The 21910-nt window shown below is 45.4% G+C and overlaps 1 protein-coding gene across 3 annotated transcripts; it reads left to right on the forward strand.

The window, feature by feature from the left end:
• Window positions 1-3283: 3283 nt before the first annotated feature.
• prrc2a (proline-rich coiled-coil 2A) lies at window positions 3284-20696 on the forward strand. Of its 3 annotated transcripts, none has more exons than XM_026155752.1 (17): window positions 3284-3410; window positions 9784-9935; window positions 11149-11326; window positions 11451-11547; window positions 11672-11753; window positions 11837-11980; window positions 12234-12475; window positions 12589-12677; window positions 12870-13021; window positions 13593-13695; window positions 13812-14001; window positions 14487-14579; window positions 14825-15374; window positions 15552-15808; window positions 15980-16286; window positions 16437-16659; window positions 16853-20696. In XM_026155752.1, the coding sequence occupies exons 2-17, from the start codon at window positions 9821-9823 to the stop codon at window positions 19866-19868; spliced, it is 5838 nt and encodes a 1945-aa protein (XP_026011537.1). In that variant the 5' UTR covers window positions 3284-3410; window positions 9784-9820; the 3' UTR covers window positions 19869-20696. The 3 variants fall into 3 exon arrangements, with proteins under 3 accessions (XP_026011537.1, XP_026011536.1, XP_026011538.1); XM_026155751.1 differs by lacking the exon at window positions 3284-3410 and adding an exon at window positions 3418-3608; XM_026155753.1 differs by lacking the exons at window positions 3284-3410; window positions 14487-14579 and adding an exon at window positions 3418-3608.
• The last annotated feature ends 1214 nt before the right edge of the window (window positions 20697-21910 follow it).

Below are 21910 nucleotides of genomic sequence, written 5' to 3' on the forward strand. Positions count from 1 at the left end.
GAGGTGGTGGACGAGCCACGCGGGGGTCCGAGCCTGCCGGAGGAGGAGGAGCAGCAGCCGGGTGAAGGGCTGCTCCTGCCGGGAGCGGTGGAGGAGCCGCTCCAATCGGAGGCCGAGGACGAGGCGGGCGAGGGTCTACACCTGCCGGAGGCAGAGGAGTCGCTCCACCCGGAGGGGGGCGAGGGGCGGTGCCTGCTGGGGGCGGAGGCGCAGTGCGGGGAGCCGCTCCAAACGGGAGTGGCGGAGGCGGTGGCGGAGCAGCTGTGCGGGGAGACGGAGGTCCCTGCTCCAGGGCAGCCTGTGCAGCCGGAGTTGGAGGCAGAGGAGCGGGACAGCCCCGCTAGGCCGGGGATCGGCGGGCTGGCTAGTCCAGCCTCGCTGCCACCAGTCGATTCTGCGCGCCTGGCGTCTGCCCAGCCGCCTGTGTGCAGGAGCACACGGCCATGCCGGTGGGGCCGTGTCCGCTTGCTACGCGGCCGACCTCCGGACCAGCTTCGCCGTTGCCGCTGGATGCGCGGGCGGCCACCAGAACGGACGCTTCCCCGTCGCTTGGTCGGGGGCTGGGGCGCCGATGTGTAGGGGCCGAGTCTCGCCCCAGGTCGCGGGGGGGAGTAGGTTTGGCCGGATCACTCCCCGGCCTCAATCGGGCGATGGGGGTATGTGGTGGGGCGTGGTCTGCGGGGCCGTGCGGACGCACCTGCACGGCATCCGCAATCACGCCCGCCGTGTTAAAACACGGGGACTCAGGGGTTGGTGGTGGTGTGGTGTGATGTGAATCAAATAAAGTTGGCTCTGAACGTCGCTCTGTGGTCCCGCCGTGCCTTATTCATGCCACAATGTTTAAGGAGGAGAGAGAGCAAATCTGTTTAACATCTGATCTTTGGGTTTTTGTTCAGTAATCAGCGTGACCTGTGTATAAACACATAAAAGAGATAACGTTGGTGTTTCCGTCATGTAGTAACTGCTGGCTTTAACTGTACAAAGGTTGTTCGACACTATGAAACACATACAGACTTCATGATGTTCGGCTAATATTTTTATTGTGAATATTAATCATGCTGACCTCGCTCTGTACACCACGCAGCGAGGTCAGCATATCCACGATATCCTCAGCTCCATGAGTTTCCCAGCTGACTATCTAACTGCCAACTATTCCAGAGACGTGAAAATATACAGCATAAAGAAAAGTGTAAGAGACTCAGCAGCAGATTAGAATTACAGTTATACATTTAATAAATCACCAAATGAATCCAAGAAACGAGCAAACCTGTTCCGACAATTTGAATTTGTATTCCCTCAGCTGCAGACTCGCTGCTGTTTAAATGTTTGAAAAGGAAGATTAGATATAAACAAACGTCAAACATAGACTCAGTCTGCCTTCACATTTGATATGAGGCCAGCACGTATAGTGGCCTCAGCAGGCTATTACTGAAATACACGTGCTATATCATAAACTATGATATAAACAGGGAGGTCCTATTAACATGTTTAGTTTTAAAGGACACCTTCCTGCCTTTAGTCTCATTCATGAGCAGTATTCGTTTTCTTCTAACATCCAGAAGTCTGCACAATGTGTTTCATAGTTTGTAACAAGCCTTTGACAGGTAAACATAACATGACCGAAAAAGCAAAAAAAAAAAGAGAGAGAGAGAGAGAGAGTGTTGATATAAGAAGAGAAAATTCTCTCAATTATGGAGACAGGCAAATGGTTCATTTATGTTTGATGTGTGTTTATTCCTCCTTAAATATCGTCGGTGAAGTTCGCCATGCACGTCAGATTTTCCTGCGCATTTTTATACCTCTGCCAACAGAGAGAGAAAAAAAATCACATTCTAACAGACAGCTGGTGCTTAGAATACAGTTGAATAACTATTAAAAAACAGATGATATTTAGATGATAGTTCAGTCTAACACATGTGCCAGTGGTTCATTAAACGTCTGTGAAACTATGCAGTTATGAAACGTAACTTTAACCTCAGCCAAACCGATTTGCTCAGTTGTAAATAAAACAGCGAAGTAAACGTGACCCGACAGACAGAACCTGAGTGAATGAAGTCCAGCGTTTAACCACTGAGAGCTAAAACTCAGCTGAGGTTTGAAAGCTGTGTGCTGGTGATTGGACATCAGCCGCTGATGAAGCTGTTCGCCTATAAAGTGCTCTGTAAGGAAACAAGCTCCAGCAGCTCTGCGCTCGGGGAAAACACTATATTTACTTATCTTGTGCAGAAAAATGCGCTGACATTGCTTTATATCGAGCACCGGCTGCCCAGTTAAACTGTGACTATCACCAGGTAACGTAGGCCTGTTTCTTGAATTAGCAGCAGGTGTTAAACAGCTGACAGATGAGGAGGAGGATGCATGCAGGTAAACTGAGGGTCTGCTGAGCTGATCGCTGGTTTCGTGAGAAAAATGTCAGCTCGTTCTTTATGTTACAGAAGCACAGAGACACAAGACCAGGCGGAAAGAGACGATCGTTCGGTGAAAATGAGAATCTGCGAATGCAACATGTGGAACACGGAGAGTGGAATATGTAAACAAACCGGTTAATGTACCCCCTCGGTGCGCTCTGCATGCTAACTGTTAGCAGAGCTAGTGAAATCTCTGAAAACATCTGAGCACTTTTGCAAGCATGTTCTATGTTGACAACCTGACCAGACATACGGCGCGACATTCGCGGCTAAAACACTGTTAAAAGTGTAGCTGGTGACAGAAAAACGGGGTATTTTAAAACTACACCACCACCATTGCTGCCTGTGATTTGATCTGCATTCTGGGATAACTGGCTGCCCCAAGTCTACACAAGCAATCGATTATCTAGGATCGACCTGTTTTGACTTACTTTGCACGGCAACCAATCAAATGTTAGAGAAGCTGCATGGGCAGCGTTAACCCCGCCCCCTGAGTTTGATGGGTGAGGCTGACAGATAAAATTATTTCATGACGAGAGCCAGGCGCCGGGACTGCCAAAATGAAATAAATAAATATATCATTAAATAATTAATTAAATGTGTCAATAATTAATTAAATGTGTCAATAATTAATTAAAATGTGAAATACATAAATAATTAATTAAATGTGTCAATAATTAATTAATTAAATGTGTCAATAATTAATTAAAATGTGAAATACATAAATAATTAATTAAATGTGTCAATAATTAATTAATTACATGTGTCATAACTATTTATTTAATTAATTAATTCCAATTTTAATTAATTATTGACACATTTAATTAATTATTTAATGGTGTATTTAATTAATTCATTATGGCAGTCCTGGCGTTCCATACCAAACGGCTCAGTAGCCGTTGACGGCTCTTTAGGCGACGGATCGAGTCCAGCATTAACCATTTTCTTTTACCCCCTTTTCATTTATTTTTGGGAGTTACAAAAAAAAGAAAAGGAGCACAAGTAAGCCGAATATCTTCTTTATCCATACGTTGCCGCTGGTATCAAAGTTAGAGCAAAGCCAGAGTGTGTTGGTTTGACTATGCGAGAGGATAACGTTGCTTAGCTAGCTGGGTCACTTGCTGGAAAGAGGCTATACGTGATAGCATAAGCTAACCTCACTCAGCGATACAACCTCGAGACAAGTCGGGACAAGACCAGGTCAGTGGTTGGGAAAATTGTGCATGTTTCCATGCGGACATTGGGCAGTTACATTGTACCGAAGAGACATTGTTACTCTTACCTCTGGGCAATGGCTCGGCGCATCTGTGAGGGTGTTTTTGGTTAAGGATCGAGGTTATTTTTATTTTTGTAAAGGCATAGCTAACGTTAGGTGGCTGTCTAGCTCATTAGCCTAGCTTGGCTAAGTGGTTGACTAGTATTCGCTAGCTTCTGAATTTAGCCACTTGTTTTTTTAGTGTGTAAACACACATTTATTTACCTTTTAGTAAAGGTCTCTGGGACGTTTGTGTGCTGATGAAATATCTGTTTACTATTAGATGTTTTTTTTCGTGGCTAGTGCTAACGGATAAACGTTAGCGAGGCTTCAGCTTTAGCTCGGAGGGTGTCCGATTAAAAGATGCTCCCGTTGCTCAGTATTGATGATTTGTCAGTGGTTGTTTTTTCCAGCACAGTTAAGTTGTATAGTGTAGTGTATTTTAAGTAGTATGTACCTACACAAGCCAGCTCTCTAATGCTACCCAACCGGCCTGGGTTAGTATGCACAGGGCCCATCTACACCGCCATTTTGTTTTGTTCATCTAATAAAAATCTGTGTTTTTTTTCTGCGTTACCCCGGGCCTCCCACTAACTGTAAGTAAGCATAACAGTTTGGTAAGGACGAGCAGTCGTAATGTCACTGTGTGATTCAAAGCATGGAGCTGACAAGCGGTGAGCTAAGTGATAGCTGCGAGGTGTTGAAAATACATTATGAAACATCAACGCAGTCCCCCTCCCAACGAGATCACCGAGGGCCTCTGTTAGCATCGAGCTGGTTAGCACCACAGGAGGAAAAAAAAAAAAGAAAAACATCACCGCTCCGAATGTTTCTGTTTTGCATATATATGTACAAGGCAATGATTCCTGGAGCTACTAGCTGATTTTTGCCCGTCGTAGTTGGTGTTGACGGTTAGCCTTTAGCTTCACGGGGCCTCTTTGTGGTATACGTTGCTGCACTTAGGGCTCCAGTTAATCCAACATCTAACTGACCAGCCATCCCACGACCTAATTTTCTAATCTCATCTGGTTATTGAGGCTGCCGCAGCTTCGTAGTTACCGTGTGCAACCTTTTTTAAAAAGTAATGAACGAAGGGTTATTTGTTTTTGTTTTTTTAAAAGTGATGTGTGTAAAAGCAAAAATCGTACATTTTGCTCCTTTGATGATCGTCAGTGCGCAGTAGAAGGCTGCATATTTGAGTCTTCAAGCATATCTTGGGAATGTGTTGCTGTTTGTGTTATGCAGCCATCTAATGAGACGTCTTCCCACCTTTCAGTTATTTAATGCTTGAGTCACTGTAGCACAGACCTATATCTCTATAATCGCTGTTTTCTAAACACAGACAATTTAGATTGGCTTTCTCACGTCAGTATTAATTTTTTTATTGAAGCCAAGTGAATGAAATGATATGACGATGTGACAAAGTCTTCACGATCTTAGAGACCCGTGTGTTCGCAGTCATTGTGCCTAATGGGAGTAGGAGGTGGTGGCAGCAGTTTAACCTGATGGATGCAGCCAAATCACTGTGAATTGGACAGATGTCAGTGCCCTGTCTTTTATTGATGTGCAGTAAAATGAGTTCAAGCTAAAGGCCTGGCAGTTGCCATGGAGCCGAACCCTCTGTCTCAAGGCATGAAGAATATCATTTATAATGTGTTTCCATAGAAACCATGGTTCTGCTTTTTCCCCACCTTTTTTTTGAAATAATGTTCATCTGATAAGCAGTGAACGTCTGCTAACTAGGGTTGAACAGTATAGCCCTAAAATGTCATGATATTTTAAGAAAATTAGCAGTTTGGCATTATCCATCCTTTTCCATTGAGTTGCTGTATTTGATGACACACTTCTCGATTTGATGTTTGAATCAATTGAAGCAAGATGACAGCAGCAGCATTGTGGTGCAATAGTAGTGACACAGCATAAGTCAAACGTAGCACAAAAATAGCCTAGGTTTTGTTTTTCCTGGAATGTTTAAGGAGTATAAAATAACTGGTTAACACTTTAGAACAACAGTAAATAAAGTAACTTAACCTTAAGTCTTCCGGAGATTCATGGTATTGTCGCATATTTCTTGGGGTGTTGTGCTTTGGGTTGTGCATTTTAACCACCTGCTCATAGCCCTGCTTCACCACCTTGTAACCACATCAGTAATTTCCATCCACCATTTGCTCTTCCTGTCACATGGAGTGCAGTTAGCAAATTGCTCAGTGGAGCCATTTGTTTACATTTGAGTCGCACATCACTAGCTCCTAGTATCTCCTCCTTTATTAGCTGGTTGTACTTGATCATCTGTTTTTGCTTCAAGCACTGTAACAAGTTTTTTTTTTTTCTACACTCGACAGGAACAGTTTTCTTGCATATTTTACAGAGCACTACTTTGGGAGGGGCTTCTTAGGTACTACGCAGCTCTTGCTATCAGACATGACAGGCTTGTCTTATTGTGTGCACTACAGATCATAAACGTATAATGTTGCTATATATGGTATGACATTTTTATAGCACATAAAAAATTATGCTGGTGTTATTGCTGTATTATAAATGGTGCAGTCATATGCTCCCATTAAACTGTATCCATATGGGCATATAGAGATCTGCTTATCTGAATTTATACAAATAGAAAATAGAACTGACATGTTGGCTCCAGGTTGCTGCTGATACAGTACCAAACCAGTACTAGTGTTCAGTTAATAAGCTGGAGTCTTTTCTCTCTTTATATGTATATATATATATATATATATTTATTTATTACGGGTGCAACGATATTCGTATCGATATTGAACCGTTCGATACAGTGCTTTCGGTTCGGTACGCATATGTATCGAACAATACAACATTTGTAATTTATTTTATCAACTTTCCTTCCGACGATGCTGTCTGTGTTGAGCGCTCAGTGAATCTGCGTTCGACTACTCCGCCTAGGCTGCACTGTCGAGCGCAGATCCACTGAGCGCTCAACACAGACAGCATAGTCAGAAGGAAGAGCGCAGGGCAAGCTAGCAAGACAGAAGTTAAGCTCTCCTTGCAACATTCAGATCTGGCGTTTGGAATTATTTTGGTTTTCATGTGACGTATGACCCTGAAGGTAAGCGAGTCATGGACTAAAGTAAAACAGTATGTTGGATGTGCCATGCAATGCTCAATTACATGGGTGGGAACTAGTGTGTTAGCGCAGTTAGCTCGTTAACGTGTTGGCCGTCTAGCCCCATGCACGGGGCGATCGGCGGTAGCTCGTTAACGGAGATTTGCCGTGTTGTGGCGTTAAGGTCATTTCAACGAGATCAACCTGAAAGCACTAGTGGGAACACAACGAATATGATATATATATATATATATATATATATATTAGGGGTGCAACGATATTCGTATCGATATTGAACCGTTCGATACAGTGCTTTCGGTTCGGTACGCATATGTATCGAACAATACAACATTTGTAATTTATTTTATCAACTTTCCTTCTGACGATGCTGTCTGTGTTGAGCGCTCAGTGAATCTGCGTTCGACTACTCCGCCTAGGCTGCACTGTCGAGCGCAGATCCACTGAGCGCTCAACACAGACAGCATAGTCAGGAGGAAGAGCGCAGGGCAAGCTAGCGAGACAGAAGTTAAGCTCTCCTTGCAAGATGGACCTCCCCCACCCTCATTCAGATCTGGCGTTTGGAATTATTTTGGTTTTCATGTGACGTATGACCCTGAAGGTAAGCGAGTCATGGACTAAAGTAAAACAGTATGTTGGATGTGCCATGCAATGCTTAATTACATTGGTGTGAACTAGTGTGTTAGCGCAGTTAGCTCGTTAACGTGTTAGCTGTCTAGCCCCATGCACGGGGCGATCGGCGGTAGCTCGTTAACGGAGTTTTGCCGTGTTGTGGCGTTAAGGTCATTTCAACGAGATTAACCTGAAAGCACTAGTGGGAACACAACGAATATGACTGCACATTTACGCCGACATCATCCTAGTGCAAAGACAAAAACAACAAGCATGCTACTAACTTTAGCCGAGTCATTTAGACAGCTGTTAGCACGTGATTCTCCTTATGCTGCTGAGAATATAGCCCAGAAGAAGCGGATAGTATAGCTTTTATTTTGGAAAGAGACATTTCTCTGTAATAAACTCTCTTTTCCAAAGATGAGTGATTCCTCAATCAGATACAGGGCTTGCAAACTCGCTAGCCCGACGTCCCGGAGCTAGCGATCTTTCCAGTCGGGCTACAAAAATCTCTCTGCCCTGCCCGTCGGGCTATTGTAGGAAAAATATATGTCAATGCTTTTGCATTCTTTCAGAAATGTAGCTGGGTAATTATGTCATTGGCATCGGTGAGCCACTGTCAATATGTGACATATTGAAATCGCGTTTGAATTTGCGCTTGTTTTTTTGCTTTCACTTTGCAATGACAGCACTGATCTGTGAGTGATGATAATTTGTGCACCAATTCCTCTGACATCGTCTTATTAATTGTTAGCTTACTATGCAAACATGACAAGTGAAATCTCCCGCAGCAAGCTTAAACATGTGAGAGGTTGATCGCGCAGAGAATCGCTGAGCTTATGTGAGTCCGTGTGTAAAAGTCGCAGTATATATATTTTAGTTCTGCTGAGCCAAATAAGACAGGTCGGGGTGAAGAAGTGACAGCCAAAGAAAAGCTTACCACAAAACGGAGAAGTTATGACAAATGAGACTATAAGGCAAAAAGAAAGTGCAGCTTTATGGTTTCATGGACAAAAGAATTTCTGTGGCTGCAATATGACGAGCTAAATAACCAGGGGTGCACATAAGTGGTCCGCAGGTGCGCATTTGCTGTCAAAATAAAAAACGCGCACAAGGGTTAGGGTTAAATTTAAAAACTGTACTTTTGAGTTAAAATATATATTTATAATTTTAATAAATGACAAATTAAAAAGGCATGAACATTTTTTTGTATCGAAAAAATATCGAACCGTGACACCAAAGTATCGATGCTTTATTGTTAGCCTCTTCCATGTTGTGTTAAGCTCTCCTGCTAGAAAAGTGGAATTGAACTGAATATATTTGTCTCATAGGTCACTCAGAGGTCACCAATATATTAGTCCAGCTTTTTGAGTCAGGATTGGACCATTATCTGATCCAAAAACTGTGTTGATTCTTGTCTTTATATGTTGTTGATTCACCAAATCCAAGTTAGATGACATTCAGCAATATGTGACAGAAAACTTATGGTCTTACCTATACACATGCTCAAAAGCTTTCAGTTAATTTTTATGTTACGAAGCTGGTTTCCTCGACTGTTGTCCACATTGTCATAGGGAAGTTGTTTAACTTCATAAGCCCCCTGTCTACAGACAGGTCAGTCAAAGTCACACCAGTCTTTACTAAGTTGCTAAGTGTTGAATGAATACCTCAAAATATAAAAACAAGTGTTTTTAAATCAGATGTATCGGTCGTAAATGTAGCAGATGTTAAAATATATCAACTTGCAATCCTTTGTTTAAATTACTGATGGACAGGCTGAAAAATTGTGGGCTAATATTGATGTTTACAATAACACTTCAGCTAATAATGAGACAAGAGTTCTTGTGTTTTAATGTTTTTAAATGTATTTTTTGTATTTCCCACCTTCCTTTAGCCAGTGCAAAAGGAATGTAAAAAGTTAAATATGAGCCACTCATGTAGGTACATGGCATCTCATTAATTTGTTTAAAAATCAGTAAGTCTGGTATCAGATGATGCTGATATTTGCCAAATATTTTGTTGACATCTTTTTTGTCATTTGAATTGACAAAAAATTTAAAATGGAGGAATATTGCTTCAGACATAGAAGTAAAATTAAACCAGAAAAGCCCCAGAAAATGCTGTAAATTGCCAATTATTCTGATTCGTAGAAAAATTAAAAAAATAAACTAATCTGAGTGTATTATCCCTACGTGCTGTGTCATTGTGTTTCAGAATATCCTGTTTCATAGAGCTATCTTAAAAGAAAGGTTTGCTACACCTATTAATCTGAAAGCAATTATACCTAATGTCAGCTGGAAGAAACATAACTGTATCATATCTGTAATCCCTTGTTAAATATAGTTAAAATTCAGCACTTTCATTCTCTTTCTGTGTATTCTTGTTATCCTTGTCTCTTCTTTCTTCTACAGTCTCAGGGCTCACCATACTCAATGAGCGGACAGCGCAATGTCAGATCGCTCTGGGCAAACTGCAAAGGGGAAGGAAGGCAAAACCAAGTATGCGTCTCTCAACCTGTTTGATACATACAAAGGAAAGAGCCTTGAAACACAAAAGCCTGTTGGTGAGTATCTTCAGAACACACAAGCTTTCACAGCATACATCCAGAGGGGGTGTATTATGAATCAGATTCAGCATAGCCAGGCTTTCTTTGAATTAGCTGGTTTGGTAAAACCTGAAAGTCAGAGCTTATGGCTATCACAACATATCATAATATGTAGATGATAACATTGTTATTATCTACATCCTCAACATACATCACTTTCTAAGCAGTTGTAACAGATTTCAAAGGGCTCTAATTAAATTCTGCCAGGTGGTGTGGTTTAGTAAAAACCTGTGCTGTCACTGATCATTTGAACCTTAAACAAACATATCTCAGTCGGATCTGCTCATTAGTGTGATTACAATTTTCTCGTTGTACTGTGTTTGCACCAACTAATGCAACTTTGAAGTGTTAGCTTAGGGTCTCCTTAATGGCGCTGCTTTTTAATACACAAAGTTTATCTATCTATCTGTCAGCACTGTTTTTTGATGAAACTGTGTTATACTGTTTGTTATTGACTAGTGTTTGCACTGACGTGTTAAAGAAATAACAAAGGGAAAAGGGGGTCCTGGAGGGTGAATGGCTCTCGAGGCTCGACGTATTAGCTGAGCTCCAGAGACACTGAGGCTGACCAGAGACAGAGGCTTACTTGTGGATGCTGTTTGACTTCTATGCTGAGACCCCAGTTTATGTTTTATTCAGAGGCTGCCCTCTAGATTCAAGCAGCTGTCCCCTTTCCCCGACTACAGACTTGCCCCCTCTTACATAGTGAAGGCCTGAAGCTGCTGTGGTTGCTCTGAGCCTTAGGAAAACAAATGAGGGATTGATATTCAGAACGGCTTCGCTTTTAGGTTTTTCCATGGTTCTGTAAGCATCAATGTGCTAATGCTTCTCTATAAAATTGTAATTGAAGTGGGTTTGCTGAATGTTTTTAATAACGTCAAGAGAGTTTTTTTGTTTGTTTGTTTAAAAAAATAAATAAATCCACATTCATTAGAATCACCAGACTAAAACCACCACGTTTTTAGCCTTCTCAGTGATTCAGCACCCTAGTTTTACATCCAGAAAGTAATCAGAACGCCATCCCTGTTTTCAGGCTCCCTCTGGATTTCACCAGTGTAGGGTTTCAGTGGTCCATCTGTGCTAGCGACTTCCTGCTGTTACAACCAAATTTCCCCTTGTGGGACAATTAAAGAATTATTGCTATTCTATTCTATTCTTGTTTCCATATCAGTTCCCCCACGCCATGGCCTGCAGTCTCTTGGTAAAGTTGCCTCTGCGCGGCGTATGCCACCCCCTGCCAACCTGCCCAGTCTGAAGGCAGAGAACAAAGGCAACGATCCTAACGTCTCGCTCGTTCCCAAAGACGGCACAGGATGGGCAAGCAAACAGGAAGCAGCAGACCCAAAGAGGTAAGAAAGCTGTAATCAAACACCTTTAAGTTATTGGGTGTTAATGTAACAAGTAGTTTTATTCTTGTGTGATTGCTTGTTGCATTCGGTCTGAAGACTTGTATGTCTGCTTTTTCCCTCTCAGTACCGATGCATTGTCAGCACCGCAGCCGGAGTCGCAGCAGCCTGTGGCTTCACAGACACCTGCACCGACCCGCCCGAGAACCCCGCAAGCTTCAGAGGTACACGTTATCTCCATAACATTAAAACAGAATATACCCTGAGTAATGGTTGCCGAAAGACATCTAGCACTACTAGCTGGCGTGTATCATATGGTATTTGACTTTGTGTGTGCACCGTGTTCAGGCTCTGGCCCCAGCTTCAACCCAGGCCGTAGGGGCAAGGTCCTGGGCACAGGCCAGTGGAACACATGGAACACAAGGGGATGGTGAGTCCTTCTTTTGCTGCATGTCCTTCAATGGGTTTGTTTGTTTGCAACTCAGCCCCTCTTTTCATCATATGTTTTTGCAGGTGGAAAGGGATCAAACCTACCGTCGCCATTCTCTCGCGAGGAATTTCCCACCCTGCAGGCGGCTGGCGACCAGGACAAAGCTGGCAAAGAACAGGGCACTGCAGATCAGTGGTATGGGCCCGGACCAAGCCTCCGCCCCCAGAGTGAGTAATGCAAGCTTTGTCTCTAATAATTTGTCATCCACTTATTTGTCTATGGTAGTTTGGAGAGAAACACCTCGGGCAGGATTTTCATTTGTATTTATTTATTTTTGAACTTTACTAATTGACAGTATTGATATTCATTGCTTTTCACATTCATAATCATAAAAAATGACTTTCCATTCTTGTTCTGATTACATAAAAATCCATAAATCATACTAACCACTCCGTCCTCTCCTGTCTTCACTGTCCTCAGACGTTACAAGTTGGCGGGATGGTGGGGGCCGAGCCCTGGCACCCACCCTGCCTGGGGAGGGGGTAACCGAGGGTGGCACTGGTGGAGCTCTGGTGATGGATGGGACAGCAGGGGTCCCCCCTCCAAACTCACAGAACCACGGGCCACCTAGGAACCCTCCTGCAGGCAGCCCCGCCCTGCCCTTGCCCCAGCCTCCTGTGGGGCCTGGGTTCCCCCAATATCGAGGGATCATACCCCCCTTCGTAAGTGTTAGTTTTCTTTTATTAGCATTTATCTTTATCTTCTCGCCCAAATAAATAAACAAACAAAAACAAAAGAAATGGGTGTCTGAACTGGATCTGTTATTACTCCCTAGATGTATCCTCCCTATCTGCCCTTCCCGGGCCCCTATGGGCCTCAAGGGCCCTACAGGTACCCACCACCTGGTGAAGGGACAGCTCCAAGGTATGTTCACTGAGATGCTACTTCATCTACTTTTAATTTCACTGTGGAGGGAAAATGTTCTTCAGTGCAGTCAAATGGCCTATAGTTTAACTCCTAAGTAATCAAGAGCTGCTTTTTTTGGGCCATGCTTTTTTTTTTTCTTTTTTTTTTTCCATCATATCCCTTAAAAAAGAACCTCCCCCATTATTTCAGGTTCTCTCGTGGGCCGGTTGGTCCTGAGAGCAGGTCACAGGGCGGTCCACGCGATGTGGGTGGAGAGGTGGTAAAGCGACCCTCCATTTTAAAACAAGACGATTTGAAGGAGCTAGATGAGCTGGACCACGATGGAGACGAAGGCTGGGCAGGTAAAAAAAAATAAAAATAAAATAAAATTCCATTCACAAAGGTGAAACATCATAAAACTGGTTCTAAGTTTGTAAGCCACCTCCAAATATACACTAAAACAGTGTTTTTGTTAAATGAAGTTATTTTCTTTTTGAAGTTGTTCCTATCTATAATAAAAACAGAATGTTTTCTGTTTGGAGGAGGGCTCTAAAGCATGCAGAAACAGAAATTTTAACAAATGGCTTTAAAACAATAATAATTGGTTACTTTTAATGTTGTTACAGACCTAGAACAAGAATCATAACCTTCTGTGTTTTAAGTAAAGACTTGTTTTTGTGTGTCTTGCTTATGCAAGTTAATTTAGTTCAGCTGTGCAGAGCGTGTTCTGCCGAGCCTTCCTTTTTCTGCTTTCGAGGATTGCTGTTGTTGGTGCATATCAAATTTCATGCTGATCCGTCCAGCATGGTTTAAGTTGCTGGAGGGAGGGAGAAGGATTAGTGATGGTTGCTGAATAATGTTACACTGTGGATGTTTGGCACAAACATGGTTCTGATGGCTTCCATTTTGTTTTTTGTTGTTTTGCTGAAACAGGAGCTCATGAGGAGATAGATTACTCCGCCAAGCTGAAATTCAGCGATGATGAAGGAGAGGAAGAGGGAGAAGAGGATAGAAACGAGAGCAAGATTGATCCGCGGTGAGTGACCAAGTACATTTAATGTGTGATAAATTACAGTACTCTTGGGGGGGGGGTTGTTGTTGTTGTTTTTCTAGATATTATTCACTTACATTTTTTGTCCTTCTTGTCCTCAGTGATCAGCAGAGGTCTCAGGATGCCCCCAATGCAACCTCTCACTCTCGAGCCTCAGACAGCGGTGGAGAGACCCGCAGGACCCCTCCCTCTAATGTTGACAATGGCCCCCAACCCCCCTCCAGCAAGCCAGGATGGGCCGAGGAGGGAGGTAGTGGTTGGGTGAGCCAGGGAGCGCCATCCGCCTATCAGGTACTGTGTTGAACAGCAGTAACAACAAGACATTTTTCACTGCAGGAACCTGTGGGCTCTTTTAGGAACCATCCCTTTAGGACCTCTTAAAGGGGTGTTTTCAGACCAAAAAGAACTTACCTATAACTACTATGCAGGTGAGGAAGAGAAGCAACGTAGAATTGTCCTCTTGAATCCCTCGATATTTTTTTGGGGTTTTTTTGGAACAGGAAGATTTGTGGTGAATCCTACACCGCAATGGGAACAGGCTTAAACGGGCTGATTTGGGGTTGTAAATGTGTGCTCTGAGTTCCTGCAGTGGATAAGGCCCTATGGTTTTACCTTACATTGAGGCCTTGTGAAGTTTTCAAATTGAAAACAGGTTACAGAGTTAATTCTGTTAAGGCAAGACTTTTTTAGTGGGCAGGCATGTGTGAGTGTCTGTATTTTGCATCAGTGTAGATCATTGTGGTGGACCTTAGCTAACTGTGTCTGCCTGTATACAGGGGCGCAGGCCTGGATTGGGTGGTCCCCAGGAGCAGCCCTCCCCCCCACCTGGGCCGCTCCTCGGACCAGGGCCCTACTCCTTTTACCGACAGGTAGACATCAGGACAGGGCCTCATAGAATAATCATTTCTGTCATTGCCTCATCCACCACCTACGGGTCTTATAGCCAAGTCATTTTTAGTTTTAAGTTCCCTTTTTCCCCCCCTTCACTTTGGTTTTTGTTACAGTGGAGATTATCATTCATACATACATTTCTACTTTTTAAAAGATTACAGTAATTTCACTTGGAAGGTTAAAAACTTCATGATAAAACATTCAGTGTTTTCTAACTCCTCAGGATCGGCCCCACAATCAGGGAGCCTCTCTTGGCCAGGGGAAACCTGCCCCTGCCCAGCATCAACCAGCAGCAGGAGCCCCTAACCCTCTTACACAGCCTGGTCTGCTGGTTCATGCAGCCCAGGGGGATGATGAGGACGAGACGTGGCGTCAGCGCAGGAAGCAGTCATCCTCTGAGATTTCTGCTGCTGTTGAGCGAGCTCGTCGCAGGCGTGAAGAGGAAGAACGCAGGATGGAGGAGGAGAGACGTGCAGCCTGTGCGGAAAAGCTGAAGAGGCTGGATGAAAAGCAGCAGCAGCAGAGCAGCAACACAAGTGCTGCTGGTGGTGGTGGCGGCAGCAAAACCCCTAGCCTTGATGGAAATTCAACAGCTGCTATGGCAGGCAGCCCAAGTCCATCAGTTTCAGCTTCCTCCCCTAATATCAGCCAGCCTCCTTCCCCCTGCGTGGACTCTGAGGAGCCTCCAGTGCTAGCTGTCCCGTCAGGAACAGGTCCAGCTGGTAATGACCGCCAGCGACCCAGCAGCAACAGCAGTTATGACTCTGGTGCAGGTGAGTTTCTCAGATGCAAATGGCCTGAAACACAGACCTATCCTGACAAAAATCATCAAGAAGCATTCAAGTAAATAACATTTCTATTCTTTATTTAATATAGCATTTTAAGTAAATACACCACATAATAATCATGATGACTACAGATTTAACCCTGCAACTTTGTTCTTGATTTAGATACCCAACAGTGTCCCCAGTTGGCTGCACCACAGCCGCAGCAGCCCACACTGGATGTACCTTTACTAGGAGAGAGTAAGGAAGAAGCTGTGAGCACTCCTCACATCCGTACAGGAAGTGGAGGCGAAAGAGGAATCGACCAAGTAAAGGTCGAAAATATCGGAGGGGGATCCGGTCGTCAAGCTGGTGGCCCTCCTGGCCAGGGCTACTCAAAGTATCAGAAGTCTCTTCCACCTCGATTTCAGAGGCAGCAGCAGGTTTGTTTTTGTTTTTTTTTCCAAACGTAAGAGAGAAATTCAGTTAAAAGTTGTTGTTGCATTCTGATTGAGCAGGGCCACTGTGATTTTCTCTTTTTACTTTTTTTTCCTCAAAGGGAAGTGCTTTTAAACAACCTGAGTGATTGCATTTTTCCATTCACTTCTCTGTAGGAGCAACTCCTAAAGCAACAGCAGCAGTGGCAACAGCAACAGCAGCAACAACACAGCCAGGCATCACAAAGTCAGCTGTCCCCACAGACCCAGGCTCCACAAGGTCCTTCACCAGGTTCAACTCCCCAGCCTGTACCTGGACCTAAACAGGGCGGACCCTTGTATCAGCCTGGCGGTATGGTTCGACCTCCACCCTTACCATTGAATTTTGACCCTCGGTGGATGATGATGCCCTACATGGACCCTCGTATGATACAGAGTCGCCCTTCACCCATGGAATACTATCAGGCCGGCATGCATCCTTCTGGTAAGTGGATGCATAAACACAAGTAATAAAATTAAATCAGGAAATATTGCAGTATTACAGGCCATGCTTAAAATGTTCAGTGGTATTGTGTTACTGTGAAGTCACAATGTTGGCTGTTGACTTAGATATTTTTCTTAAAATTTTACTCAGGGCTTATTGGGCGTGAGCGGTCTGATTCTGGGGGGTCTGGTTCAGACCCCTTTGACAGACAGCAACAGCATCCAGGGCATCCTCACCGTGGGACTCCCCCTATGGATCCTAAGCTGGCCTGGGGGCCTGAGGTGTTCCCTGGAGGAGGGGAAAACCGTGGGCTAACTTCTCCCCTGAGACAGAAGCAGGCATCGGAGGATGATGATGTGGCCAAAGGGCCCAGGTATGGATACTCGTTTTGTTTTGTTTGAGTGAGATCGAAGATAAAACCTCCTTCTTTACTGTTAGATTGTTGCTATATAGAGCAATTATAAAAGTGTCCATGTAAGTTTGTATTGTTTTTTTTTAAATCATCTGTGTTTTCATTTATTGAGTGAATAAGTTGCTATTTTGTATTCTGTCTTTCTTTATCATAGGAGCGACACTCCTCCACACCGCATGCGAGAGGGTGGATTGGGACCCATTCAGCAGCCCAGCTCTGCATCTGGGACATCCAATCAAACCCCACCCCCTGTTGGCAACCAGGGAGGCAGCCATCACCCTCATCACTACATCGGCGGACAGAGCAACTACAGCAACTTCCCCGATCAGGGCGCAAGGATGCCTCCTCACCAGCATCAGAGGGCGGGTGAAAGGGGAAGCCAGCCACATGGGTTCCCCCACCAGGATGAAGGGCCTGCCCGAGGAGCTCAGCAGGGCCAGATATGGGGAGCCCCACATCCTCACTATGATCGTAGCGGGCGCCCAGATCATCCTCCTGTTGAAAGCAACTCTCACCTCCACCACCCTCACAGCCACCACCCTCAACAGCCTCACTTCCCTCTCCATCCCCATAAGCCAGAGAACAGAGGTGGTGAGGCCCCAGCTAAGAAGACTGACTCTTCTCCTCCTCTTCACCAACCTTCCCTCTCATCCTCCTGCTCCTCTTCCTCCTCTTCCTCCTCCGCCAGGGAGGATGGGAATGTCAAAGTGGCACCGCACCATCACCCATCACAGAGAGAGAGCGAAACCAGTGTCGGGCACAGTCACGCTGAAAGAGGCAGCAGTGGTAACGCTGGAGGTGGTGGCCATGTGAAACAAGAGAAGACAGGTCCGGCATATACTTCCCATTCAGCCAACACTTCTAGCCCACCTCTGGCTCAACTTGGCAGCCACAGTCAGCCCCCACAGCAGCAGCATCCTCATCCTAAATCAAACCAAAGAGGAGGGCGGGAGCATAAGACAGAGACACACTGGGGTCCACGGCCTGGCAGCAATACTACTGGGGGTTCCTCTCACGGAAGGAGGGGCAACAATGCAGGAGGTGGGAACAACTCCCGTGGAGGAGAGGACTCTTCCAACACTCCATTGGACCACAAACCCTCCAACCAATCAGGAGGGAGCAATGCCAACAGGAGGGCTGGGCCCATTAAGAAGCCAGTGCTGAAAGAAATCAAGAGAGAGGCAATGGATGCAGATGGAGGAGAAAAACAAGGCACAGGATTTGGAAAAGATAAAGAGCAAGATGGTGGACAGCCTGTCTCTATGAAGCAGGATGCCTCCTCCAACTCTCAGAACACATCAGTTTCATCTAAGGACGAGCCACCCCAGACAGCCAAACCCAGAAATGGTGGAAAAGAGCGATCCTCAGCTGGAGGAGGGTCAGGTAGAGGTCAAAAAGATGTAGACACTACTTCATCAGGTTTTTCAGGGTCCTCCTCCAGGAGAGACAGAGACCGTTCCTTTGAAAAGGGAGGCAACATCTCTCACCACCATGGAGTCCCCCAGAAAGGCGGCAGAGCCAGCAGAGGAAGAGGGGGAGAATTCTATGGGCGAGGCCGTGGGTACCGGGGCACCTACATGGCTAGTGCTGGACCCACAGGTGGAAGCCGGGGCAGAATGGGTGGCAGGAGTGGAAGAGACTACCGCTCAACAGCCGGTGGTGGCCATCATCAGGAATCCAAGGGTGAAGGAGCCAGTGGAAGGCATGGTCAAGATCGGTCCCAGCATAACCCAGCCAGGGCCAGAAACCGCAGTGAAACCCGCAGTGAGGGCTCAGAGTATGAAGAAATCCCCAAGAGGAGGAGGGAGAGAGGCTCTGAGACGGGCAGCGAGAGTGGAGCAAGCGATGTCGGCCACTCGGACAAAGAAGACAGCCAGAAATCGAACACCAAGAATGGCTCTGATAACACCACTAGCAGTGTAAACATTTCATCTGCTCCACCCAGAGGCTCCCAGGCCCGTGTCTTCACCCCTAGGGGTGTGCCCTCTAGAAGGGGCAGGGGTGGCGGAGGTGGAGGAGGAAACATCTACAGGAGTAGTGGCAATATGGGAGCAACAGCTGGGGGACACCGTGTTGGGCCCAGCTCAGGCTCGCATGGTGGGTCCTCCAAGTCTTCAGCTTCAGCCCGGAAACAGCAAGGTCCGCCACAGAGCTCTGGGCATAAAGACTTAGGCCGAGGAGGAAATGCTGGTGAGAAGAAGGACAAGGTGGCTGATGGAAGTCAAACTCAAAGTCAGGGGACCAACCCCCCTCAGCCGTCTCTGCCTGCTACAACAACCTCTGCTACTCTGGTTTCCACTGAAAATGGTGGAGTTGCGACCCAGCAAACTTCTGCAAAACCTGTGTCAAACTCTGGAGGGCCAAATGCTCTTCCTCTTCCTTCTAATCGTGGCTTTGAGCGACCACCTAGGCGCCGTCGTCATGGGCGATCCCAGCACCAGCAGGACAAGCCGCCCCGCTTCCGGAAACTGAAGGAGCGGGAGAATGCTGCTCGTATCAACGGCAGTGTGGGGGTCATTGGTGGAGAAAGGCCCTCATCTCCTTCCATGAATTCTGTGCAAGATGGTAACGGAGCCCCAGTCTCTGCTCCCATGACAGGAAATGCTCAGAATGCTACCCACAACGCCACATTAACGGCCAACAGTAACAACAGTGGCGGGCATCTCAGTAATGCGAACAGCCACCACCATCACCACTACAACCAGGGCAGTGTGGGTCCCACGCACCCACAGCACCCCCACGGTGCCAAGTCGCCTGACTTCACCAACCAGAACTCAGACCAAGCCAATGAGGAGTGGGAGACAGCTTCTGAGAGCAGCGACTTCACAGAGTTCAGAGACAGAGAGGGGGGAGGAGGAGGAGGGAAGTCGTATGCTTCTCATCACCACCACCACATGGGAAGAGGCGGAGGAGGAGGAGGAGGCGGCAGCATCGTGGAGCGTGAGATGACGGGTAAAGAACCCTCTGCTAACAAACGAAGCTTCTCGAGTCAGCGTCCTGGGATGGAGCGGCAGAACCGGAGAGTCAACACCGGAGGACCTGGAGGTGGTGGAGGGGGGGGGAGAGGCCCCCGTGGCCCACCTGGCGGCGGCCCTGGTGGACCTGGCAGCGGAGGCGGCAACCGGGGAGAGAAGCGTGGCAACTGGCCCTCACCGAAAAATAGGAAGTGACGGAATATGCGACATTTCAGTTAAACCCCACCCACATTAACCCCCACCCTGTTACGCCTTTAATCCCTTTTGATCGTAATTTCACAGCTTATCTGTTGGCATTAGTGCTTTGTACAGTAAATGGAGATGGTATTCACCCCTCCTTCCCCACCCAGTCACCTCTTTCACCTTTGCATCATCCTCGTATCTGCCATCCGTTCTTGTAAATTTCTCAGTCTGTTCCATCTTGCTCTCTGTTCATTTGTGCCCCACCCTCTCTTTTTTTTTTTCTTTCTTTTTTTTCTTTTTTTTTAACTCTTCCTCACCCCGGTTGGATTTGACAAGCATGTGATTGTTCAATTGGTGGGCGGGGGGGTTACACCTCATTTTGACAGAAGACAGTCACACTGAGCTCCACACACACTCACACATACAAGCACAAATGTGACATCTTTAAAACCCCCACAAAGAGCATGTGAGGTCACTTGAGCCCAGAAGGAAAATGTGGGATTAAATTGGCATGAATATTTGGATCGGCCAAACTTTTATATTTATGTGTCTGTGTATATTTCTGTCACACTCTGGCCTCGTGTGGTTTTCTGTATTGCAGTTGTGCATCACTTCCTTCACAAGTGAAAGGGGTGCAGCTACATCTTTTAATAAGAACAATGTACCATAAGACGTTTTGTTTCTGTCTTTTGTTTGGCCTCGTGTCAGCTCTGATTTTTCAGCCTCGTGAGGAATTTTAGGGGTGTGTGTGTGTGTGTGTGTGTGTGCGCGCGCGCGTGTGTGTTTTCTCTCTTCAACAAAGCAAGTCATTAAACTAAATTTTTACTAAAAATGTCCAAATTCCTCCTCTGACTGACTTTTTGGTCCGATTACTGTGATGAGACCTGTTAAAGTACTACTGCTCAGTGATTGGTCTTTATATCAATGTTTCTGCTGCTTGTTCAGGTCGATGGTTTGAATTTTGTTTTTATTTTTTGAATGATCTGCTCTGACATTTCATTATAATTATAATTGTTATTTTCTTTTTTCTTTAAAGAGGAGGTTTTTGGCCTCGTCGTAGCATCTTCACCTGCAGAATTTCTGCACACTGCAAAAATCTAAAGTTTCCCCCCACAGACAGTAGTTTGAAGCTCCCTTTCTTTGAGTTCCGTTTGCCCTCCTGAAGACTGTATCGATGGCGTGATGGCTTTATTTTAATATCTATTATTTTCTCGGGGTGACTTCCATTTTAATGGAAATGTGTTTTTCCCTCCTTTCAAGTTGGGGGGAATGAATTAAATGAAAATGTAGGTCATGATAGAATAAAGCAGATGTTTGACTTTTCCTGAAATTGTTTATGCTTCGATAGATGATCGAATATGTTCTAATAAGCACTCCTTGTAGTATAACAAACATCCACTTTTGCTGGTTCTTTTCCTCTTCTTTTGTGTTAATGACTTGGGCAAGTTACACATGATAAAGCAAGACGGGGTACTCTGTCTGGGCCCAGAGTACACAGCTAAGGCCAAGTGTTGTACACCCCTCTGCTTGTCGTGGCAGAGGCTCCTCGCACCAAGAAGGACTCCTTGTCTGAGGTATGAAGTATTTTTCACAGGCGTGTTTACTCGGGAAGGCTGTTTTCGTTTGGACGGCAGCAAGCGGGAGCTCAAATTAAAATTCAGGACTTAAAGCCGAACCGGGGGGTGACCGAGCGTCGCCTTCTGCAGTTTGCTGCATGGTTTTCAAGATTTTACTTGCAACAATTAATGCTGACCTGAAGTGAGGAAATGTGGGATCGATGTAAGATTACACACTCAAACACAAGTTTAAGAGAGAGAGAAAGACTGGAGACAACAGCAAAGGTGAACTAACATGTTTTCACATCTTCATCAATTCTGTCACTGCTGTAAGTTGGGGTTTGTTTGTTTACTGACAACAGTGTGAAGGTTGTCTCTGGGATGTTGTGAGTAGGGCATTTGATGATTTGTGTATGTGTGCGTGTACGTGAGCGTGTATGTACGTGTGCTTGGTTGTTTTGTTTTTGGTTTTGTTTTTTTCTGGTGTCTGTGTAATAA

This window comes from Astatotilapia calliptera, chromosome 22, assembly GCF_900246225.1.
Source record: "Astatotilapia calliptera chromosome 22, fAstCal1.2, whole genome shotgun sequence".
Classification (NCBI taxonomy): domain Eukaryota; kingdom Metazoa; phylum Chordata; class Actinopteri; order Cichliformes; family Cichlidae; genus Astatotilapia; species Astatotilapia calliptera.

What these genes read in the sequence shown, in the direction of transcription:
- prrc2a (XM_026155752.1), top strand. Translation starts at nt 9,821, where the DNA reads ATGTCAGATCGCTCTGGGCAAACTGCAAAGGGGAAGGAAGGCAAAACC. An exon ending in TGAAACACAAAAGCCTGTTG is followed by an intron (nt 9,936 to 11,148) that starts GTGAGTATCTTC and finishes TTTCCATATCAG; the next exon opens with TTCCCCCACGCCATGGCCTG. An exon ending in GGCCGGCATGCATCCTTCTG is followed by an intron (nt 16,287 to 16,436) that starts GTAAGTGGATGC and finishes AATTTTACTCAG; the next exon opens with GGCTTATTGGGCGTGAGCGG.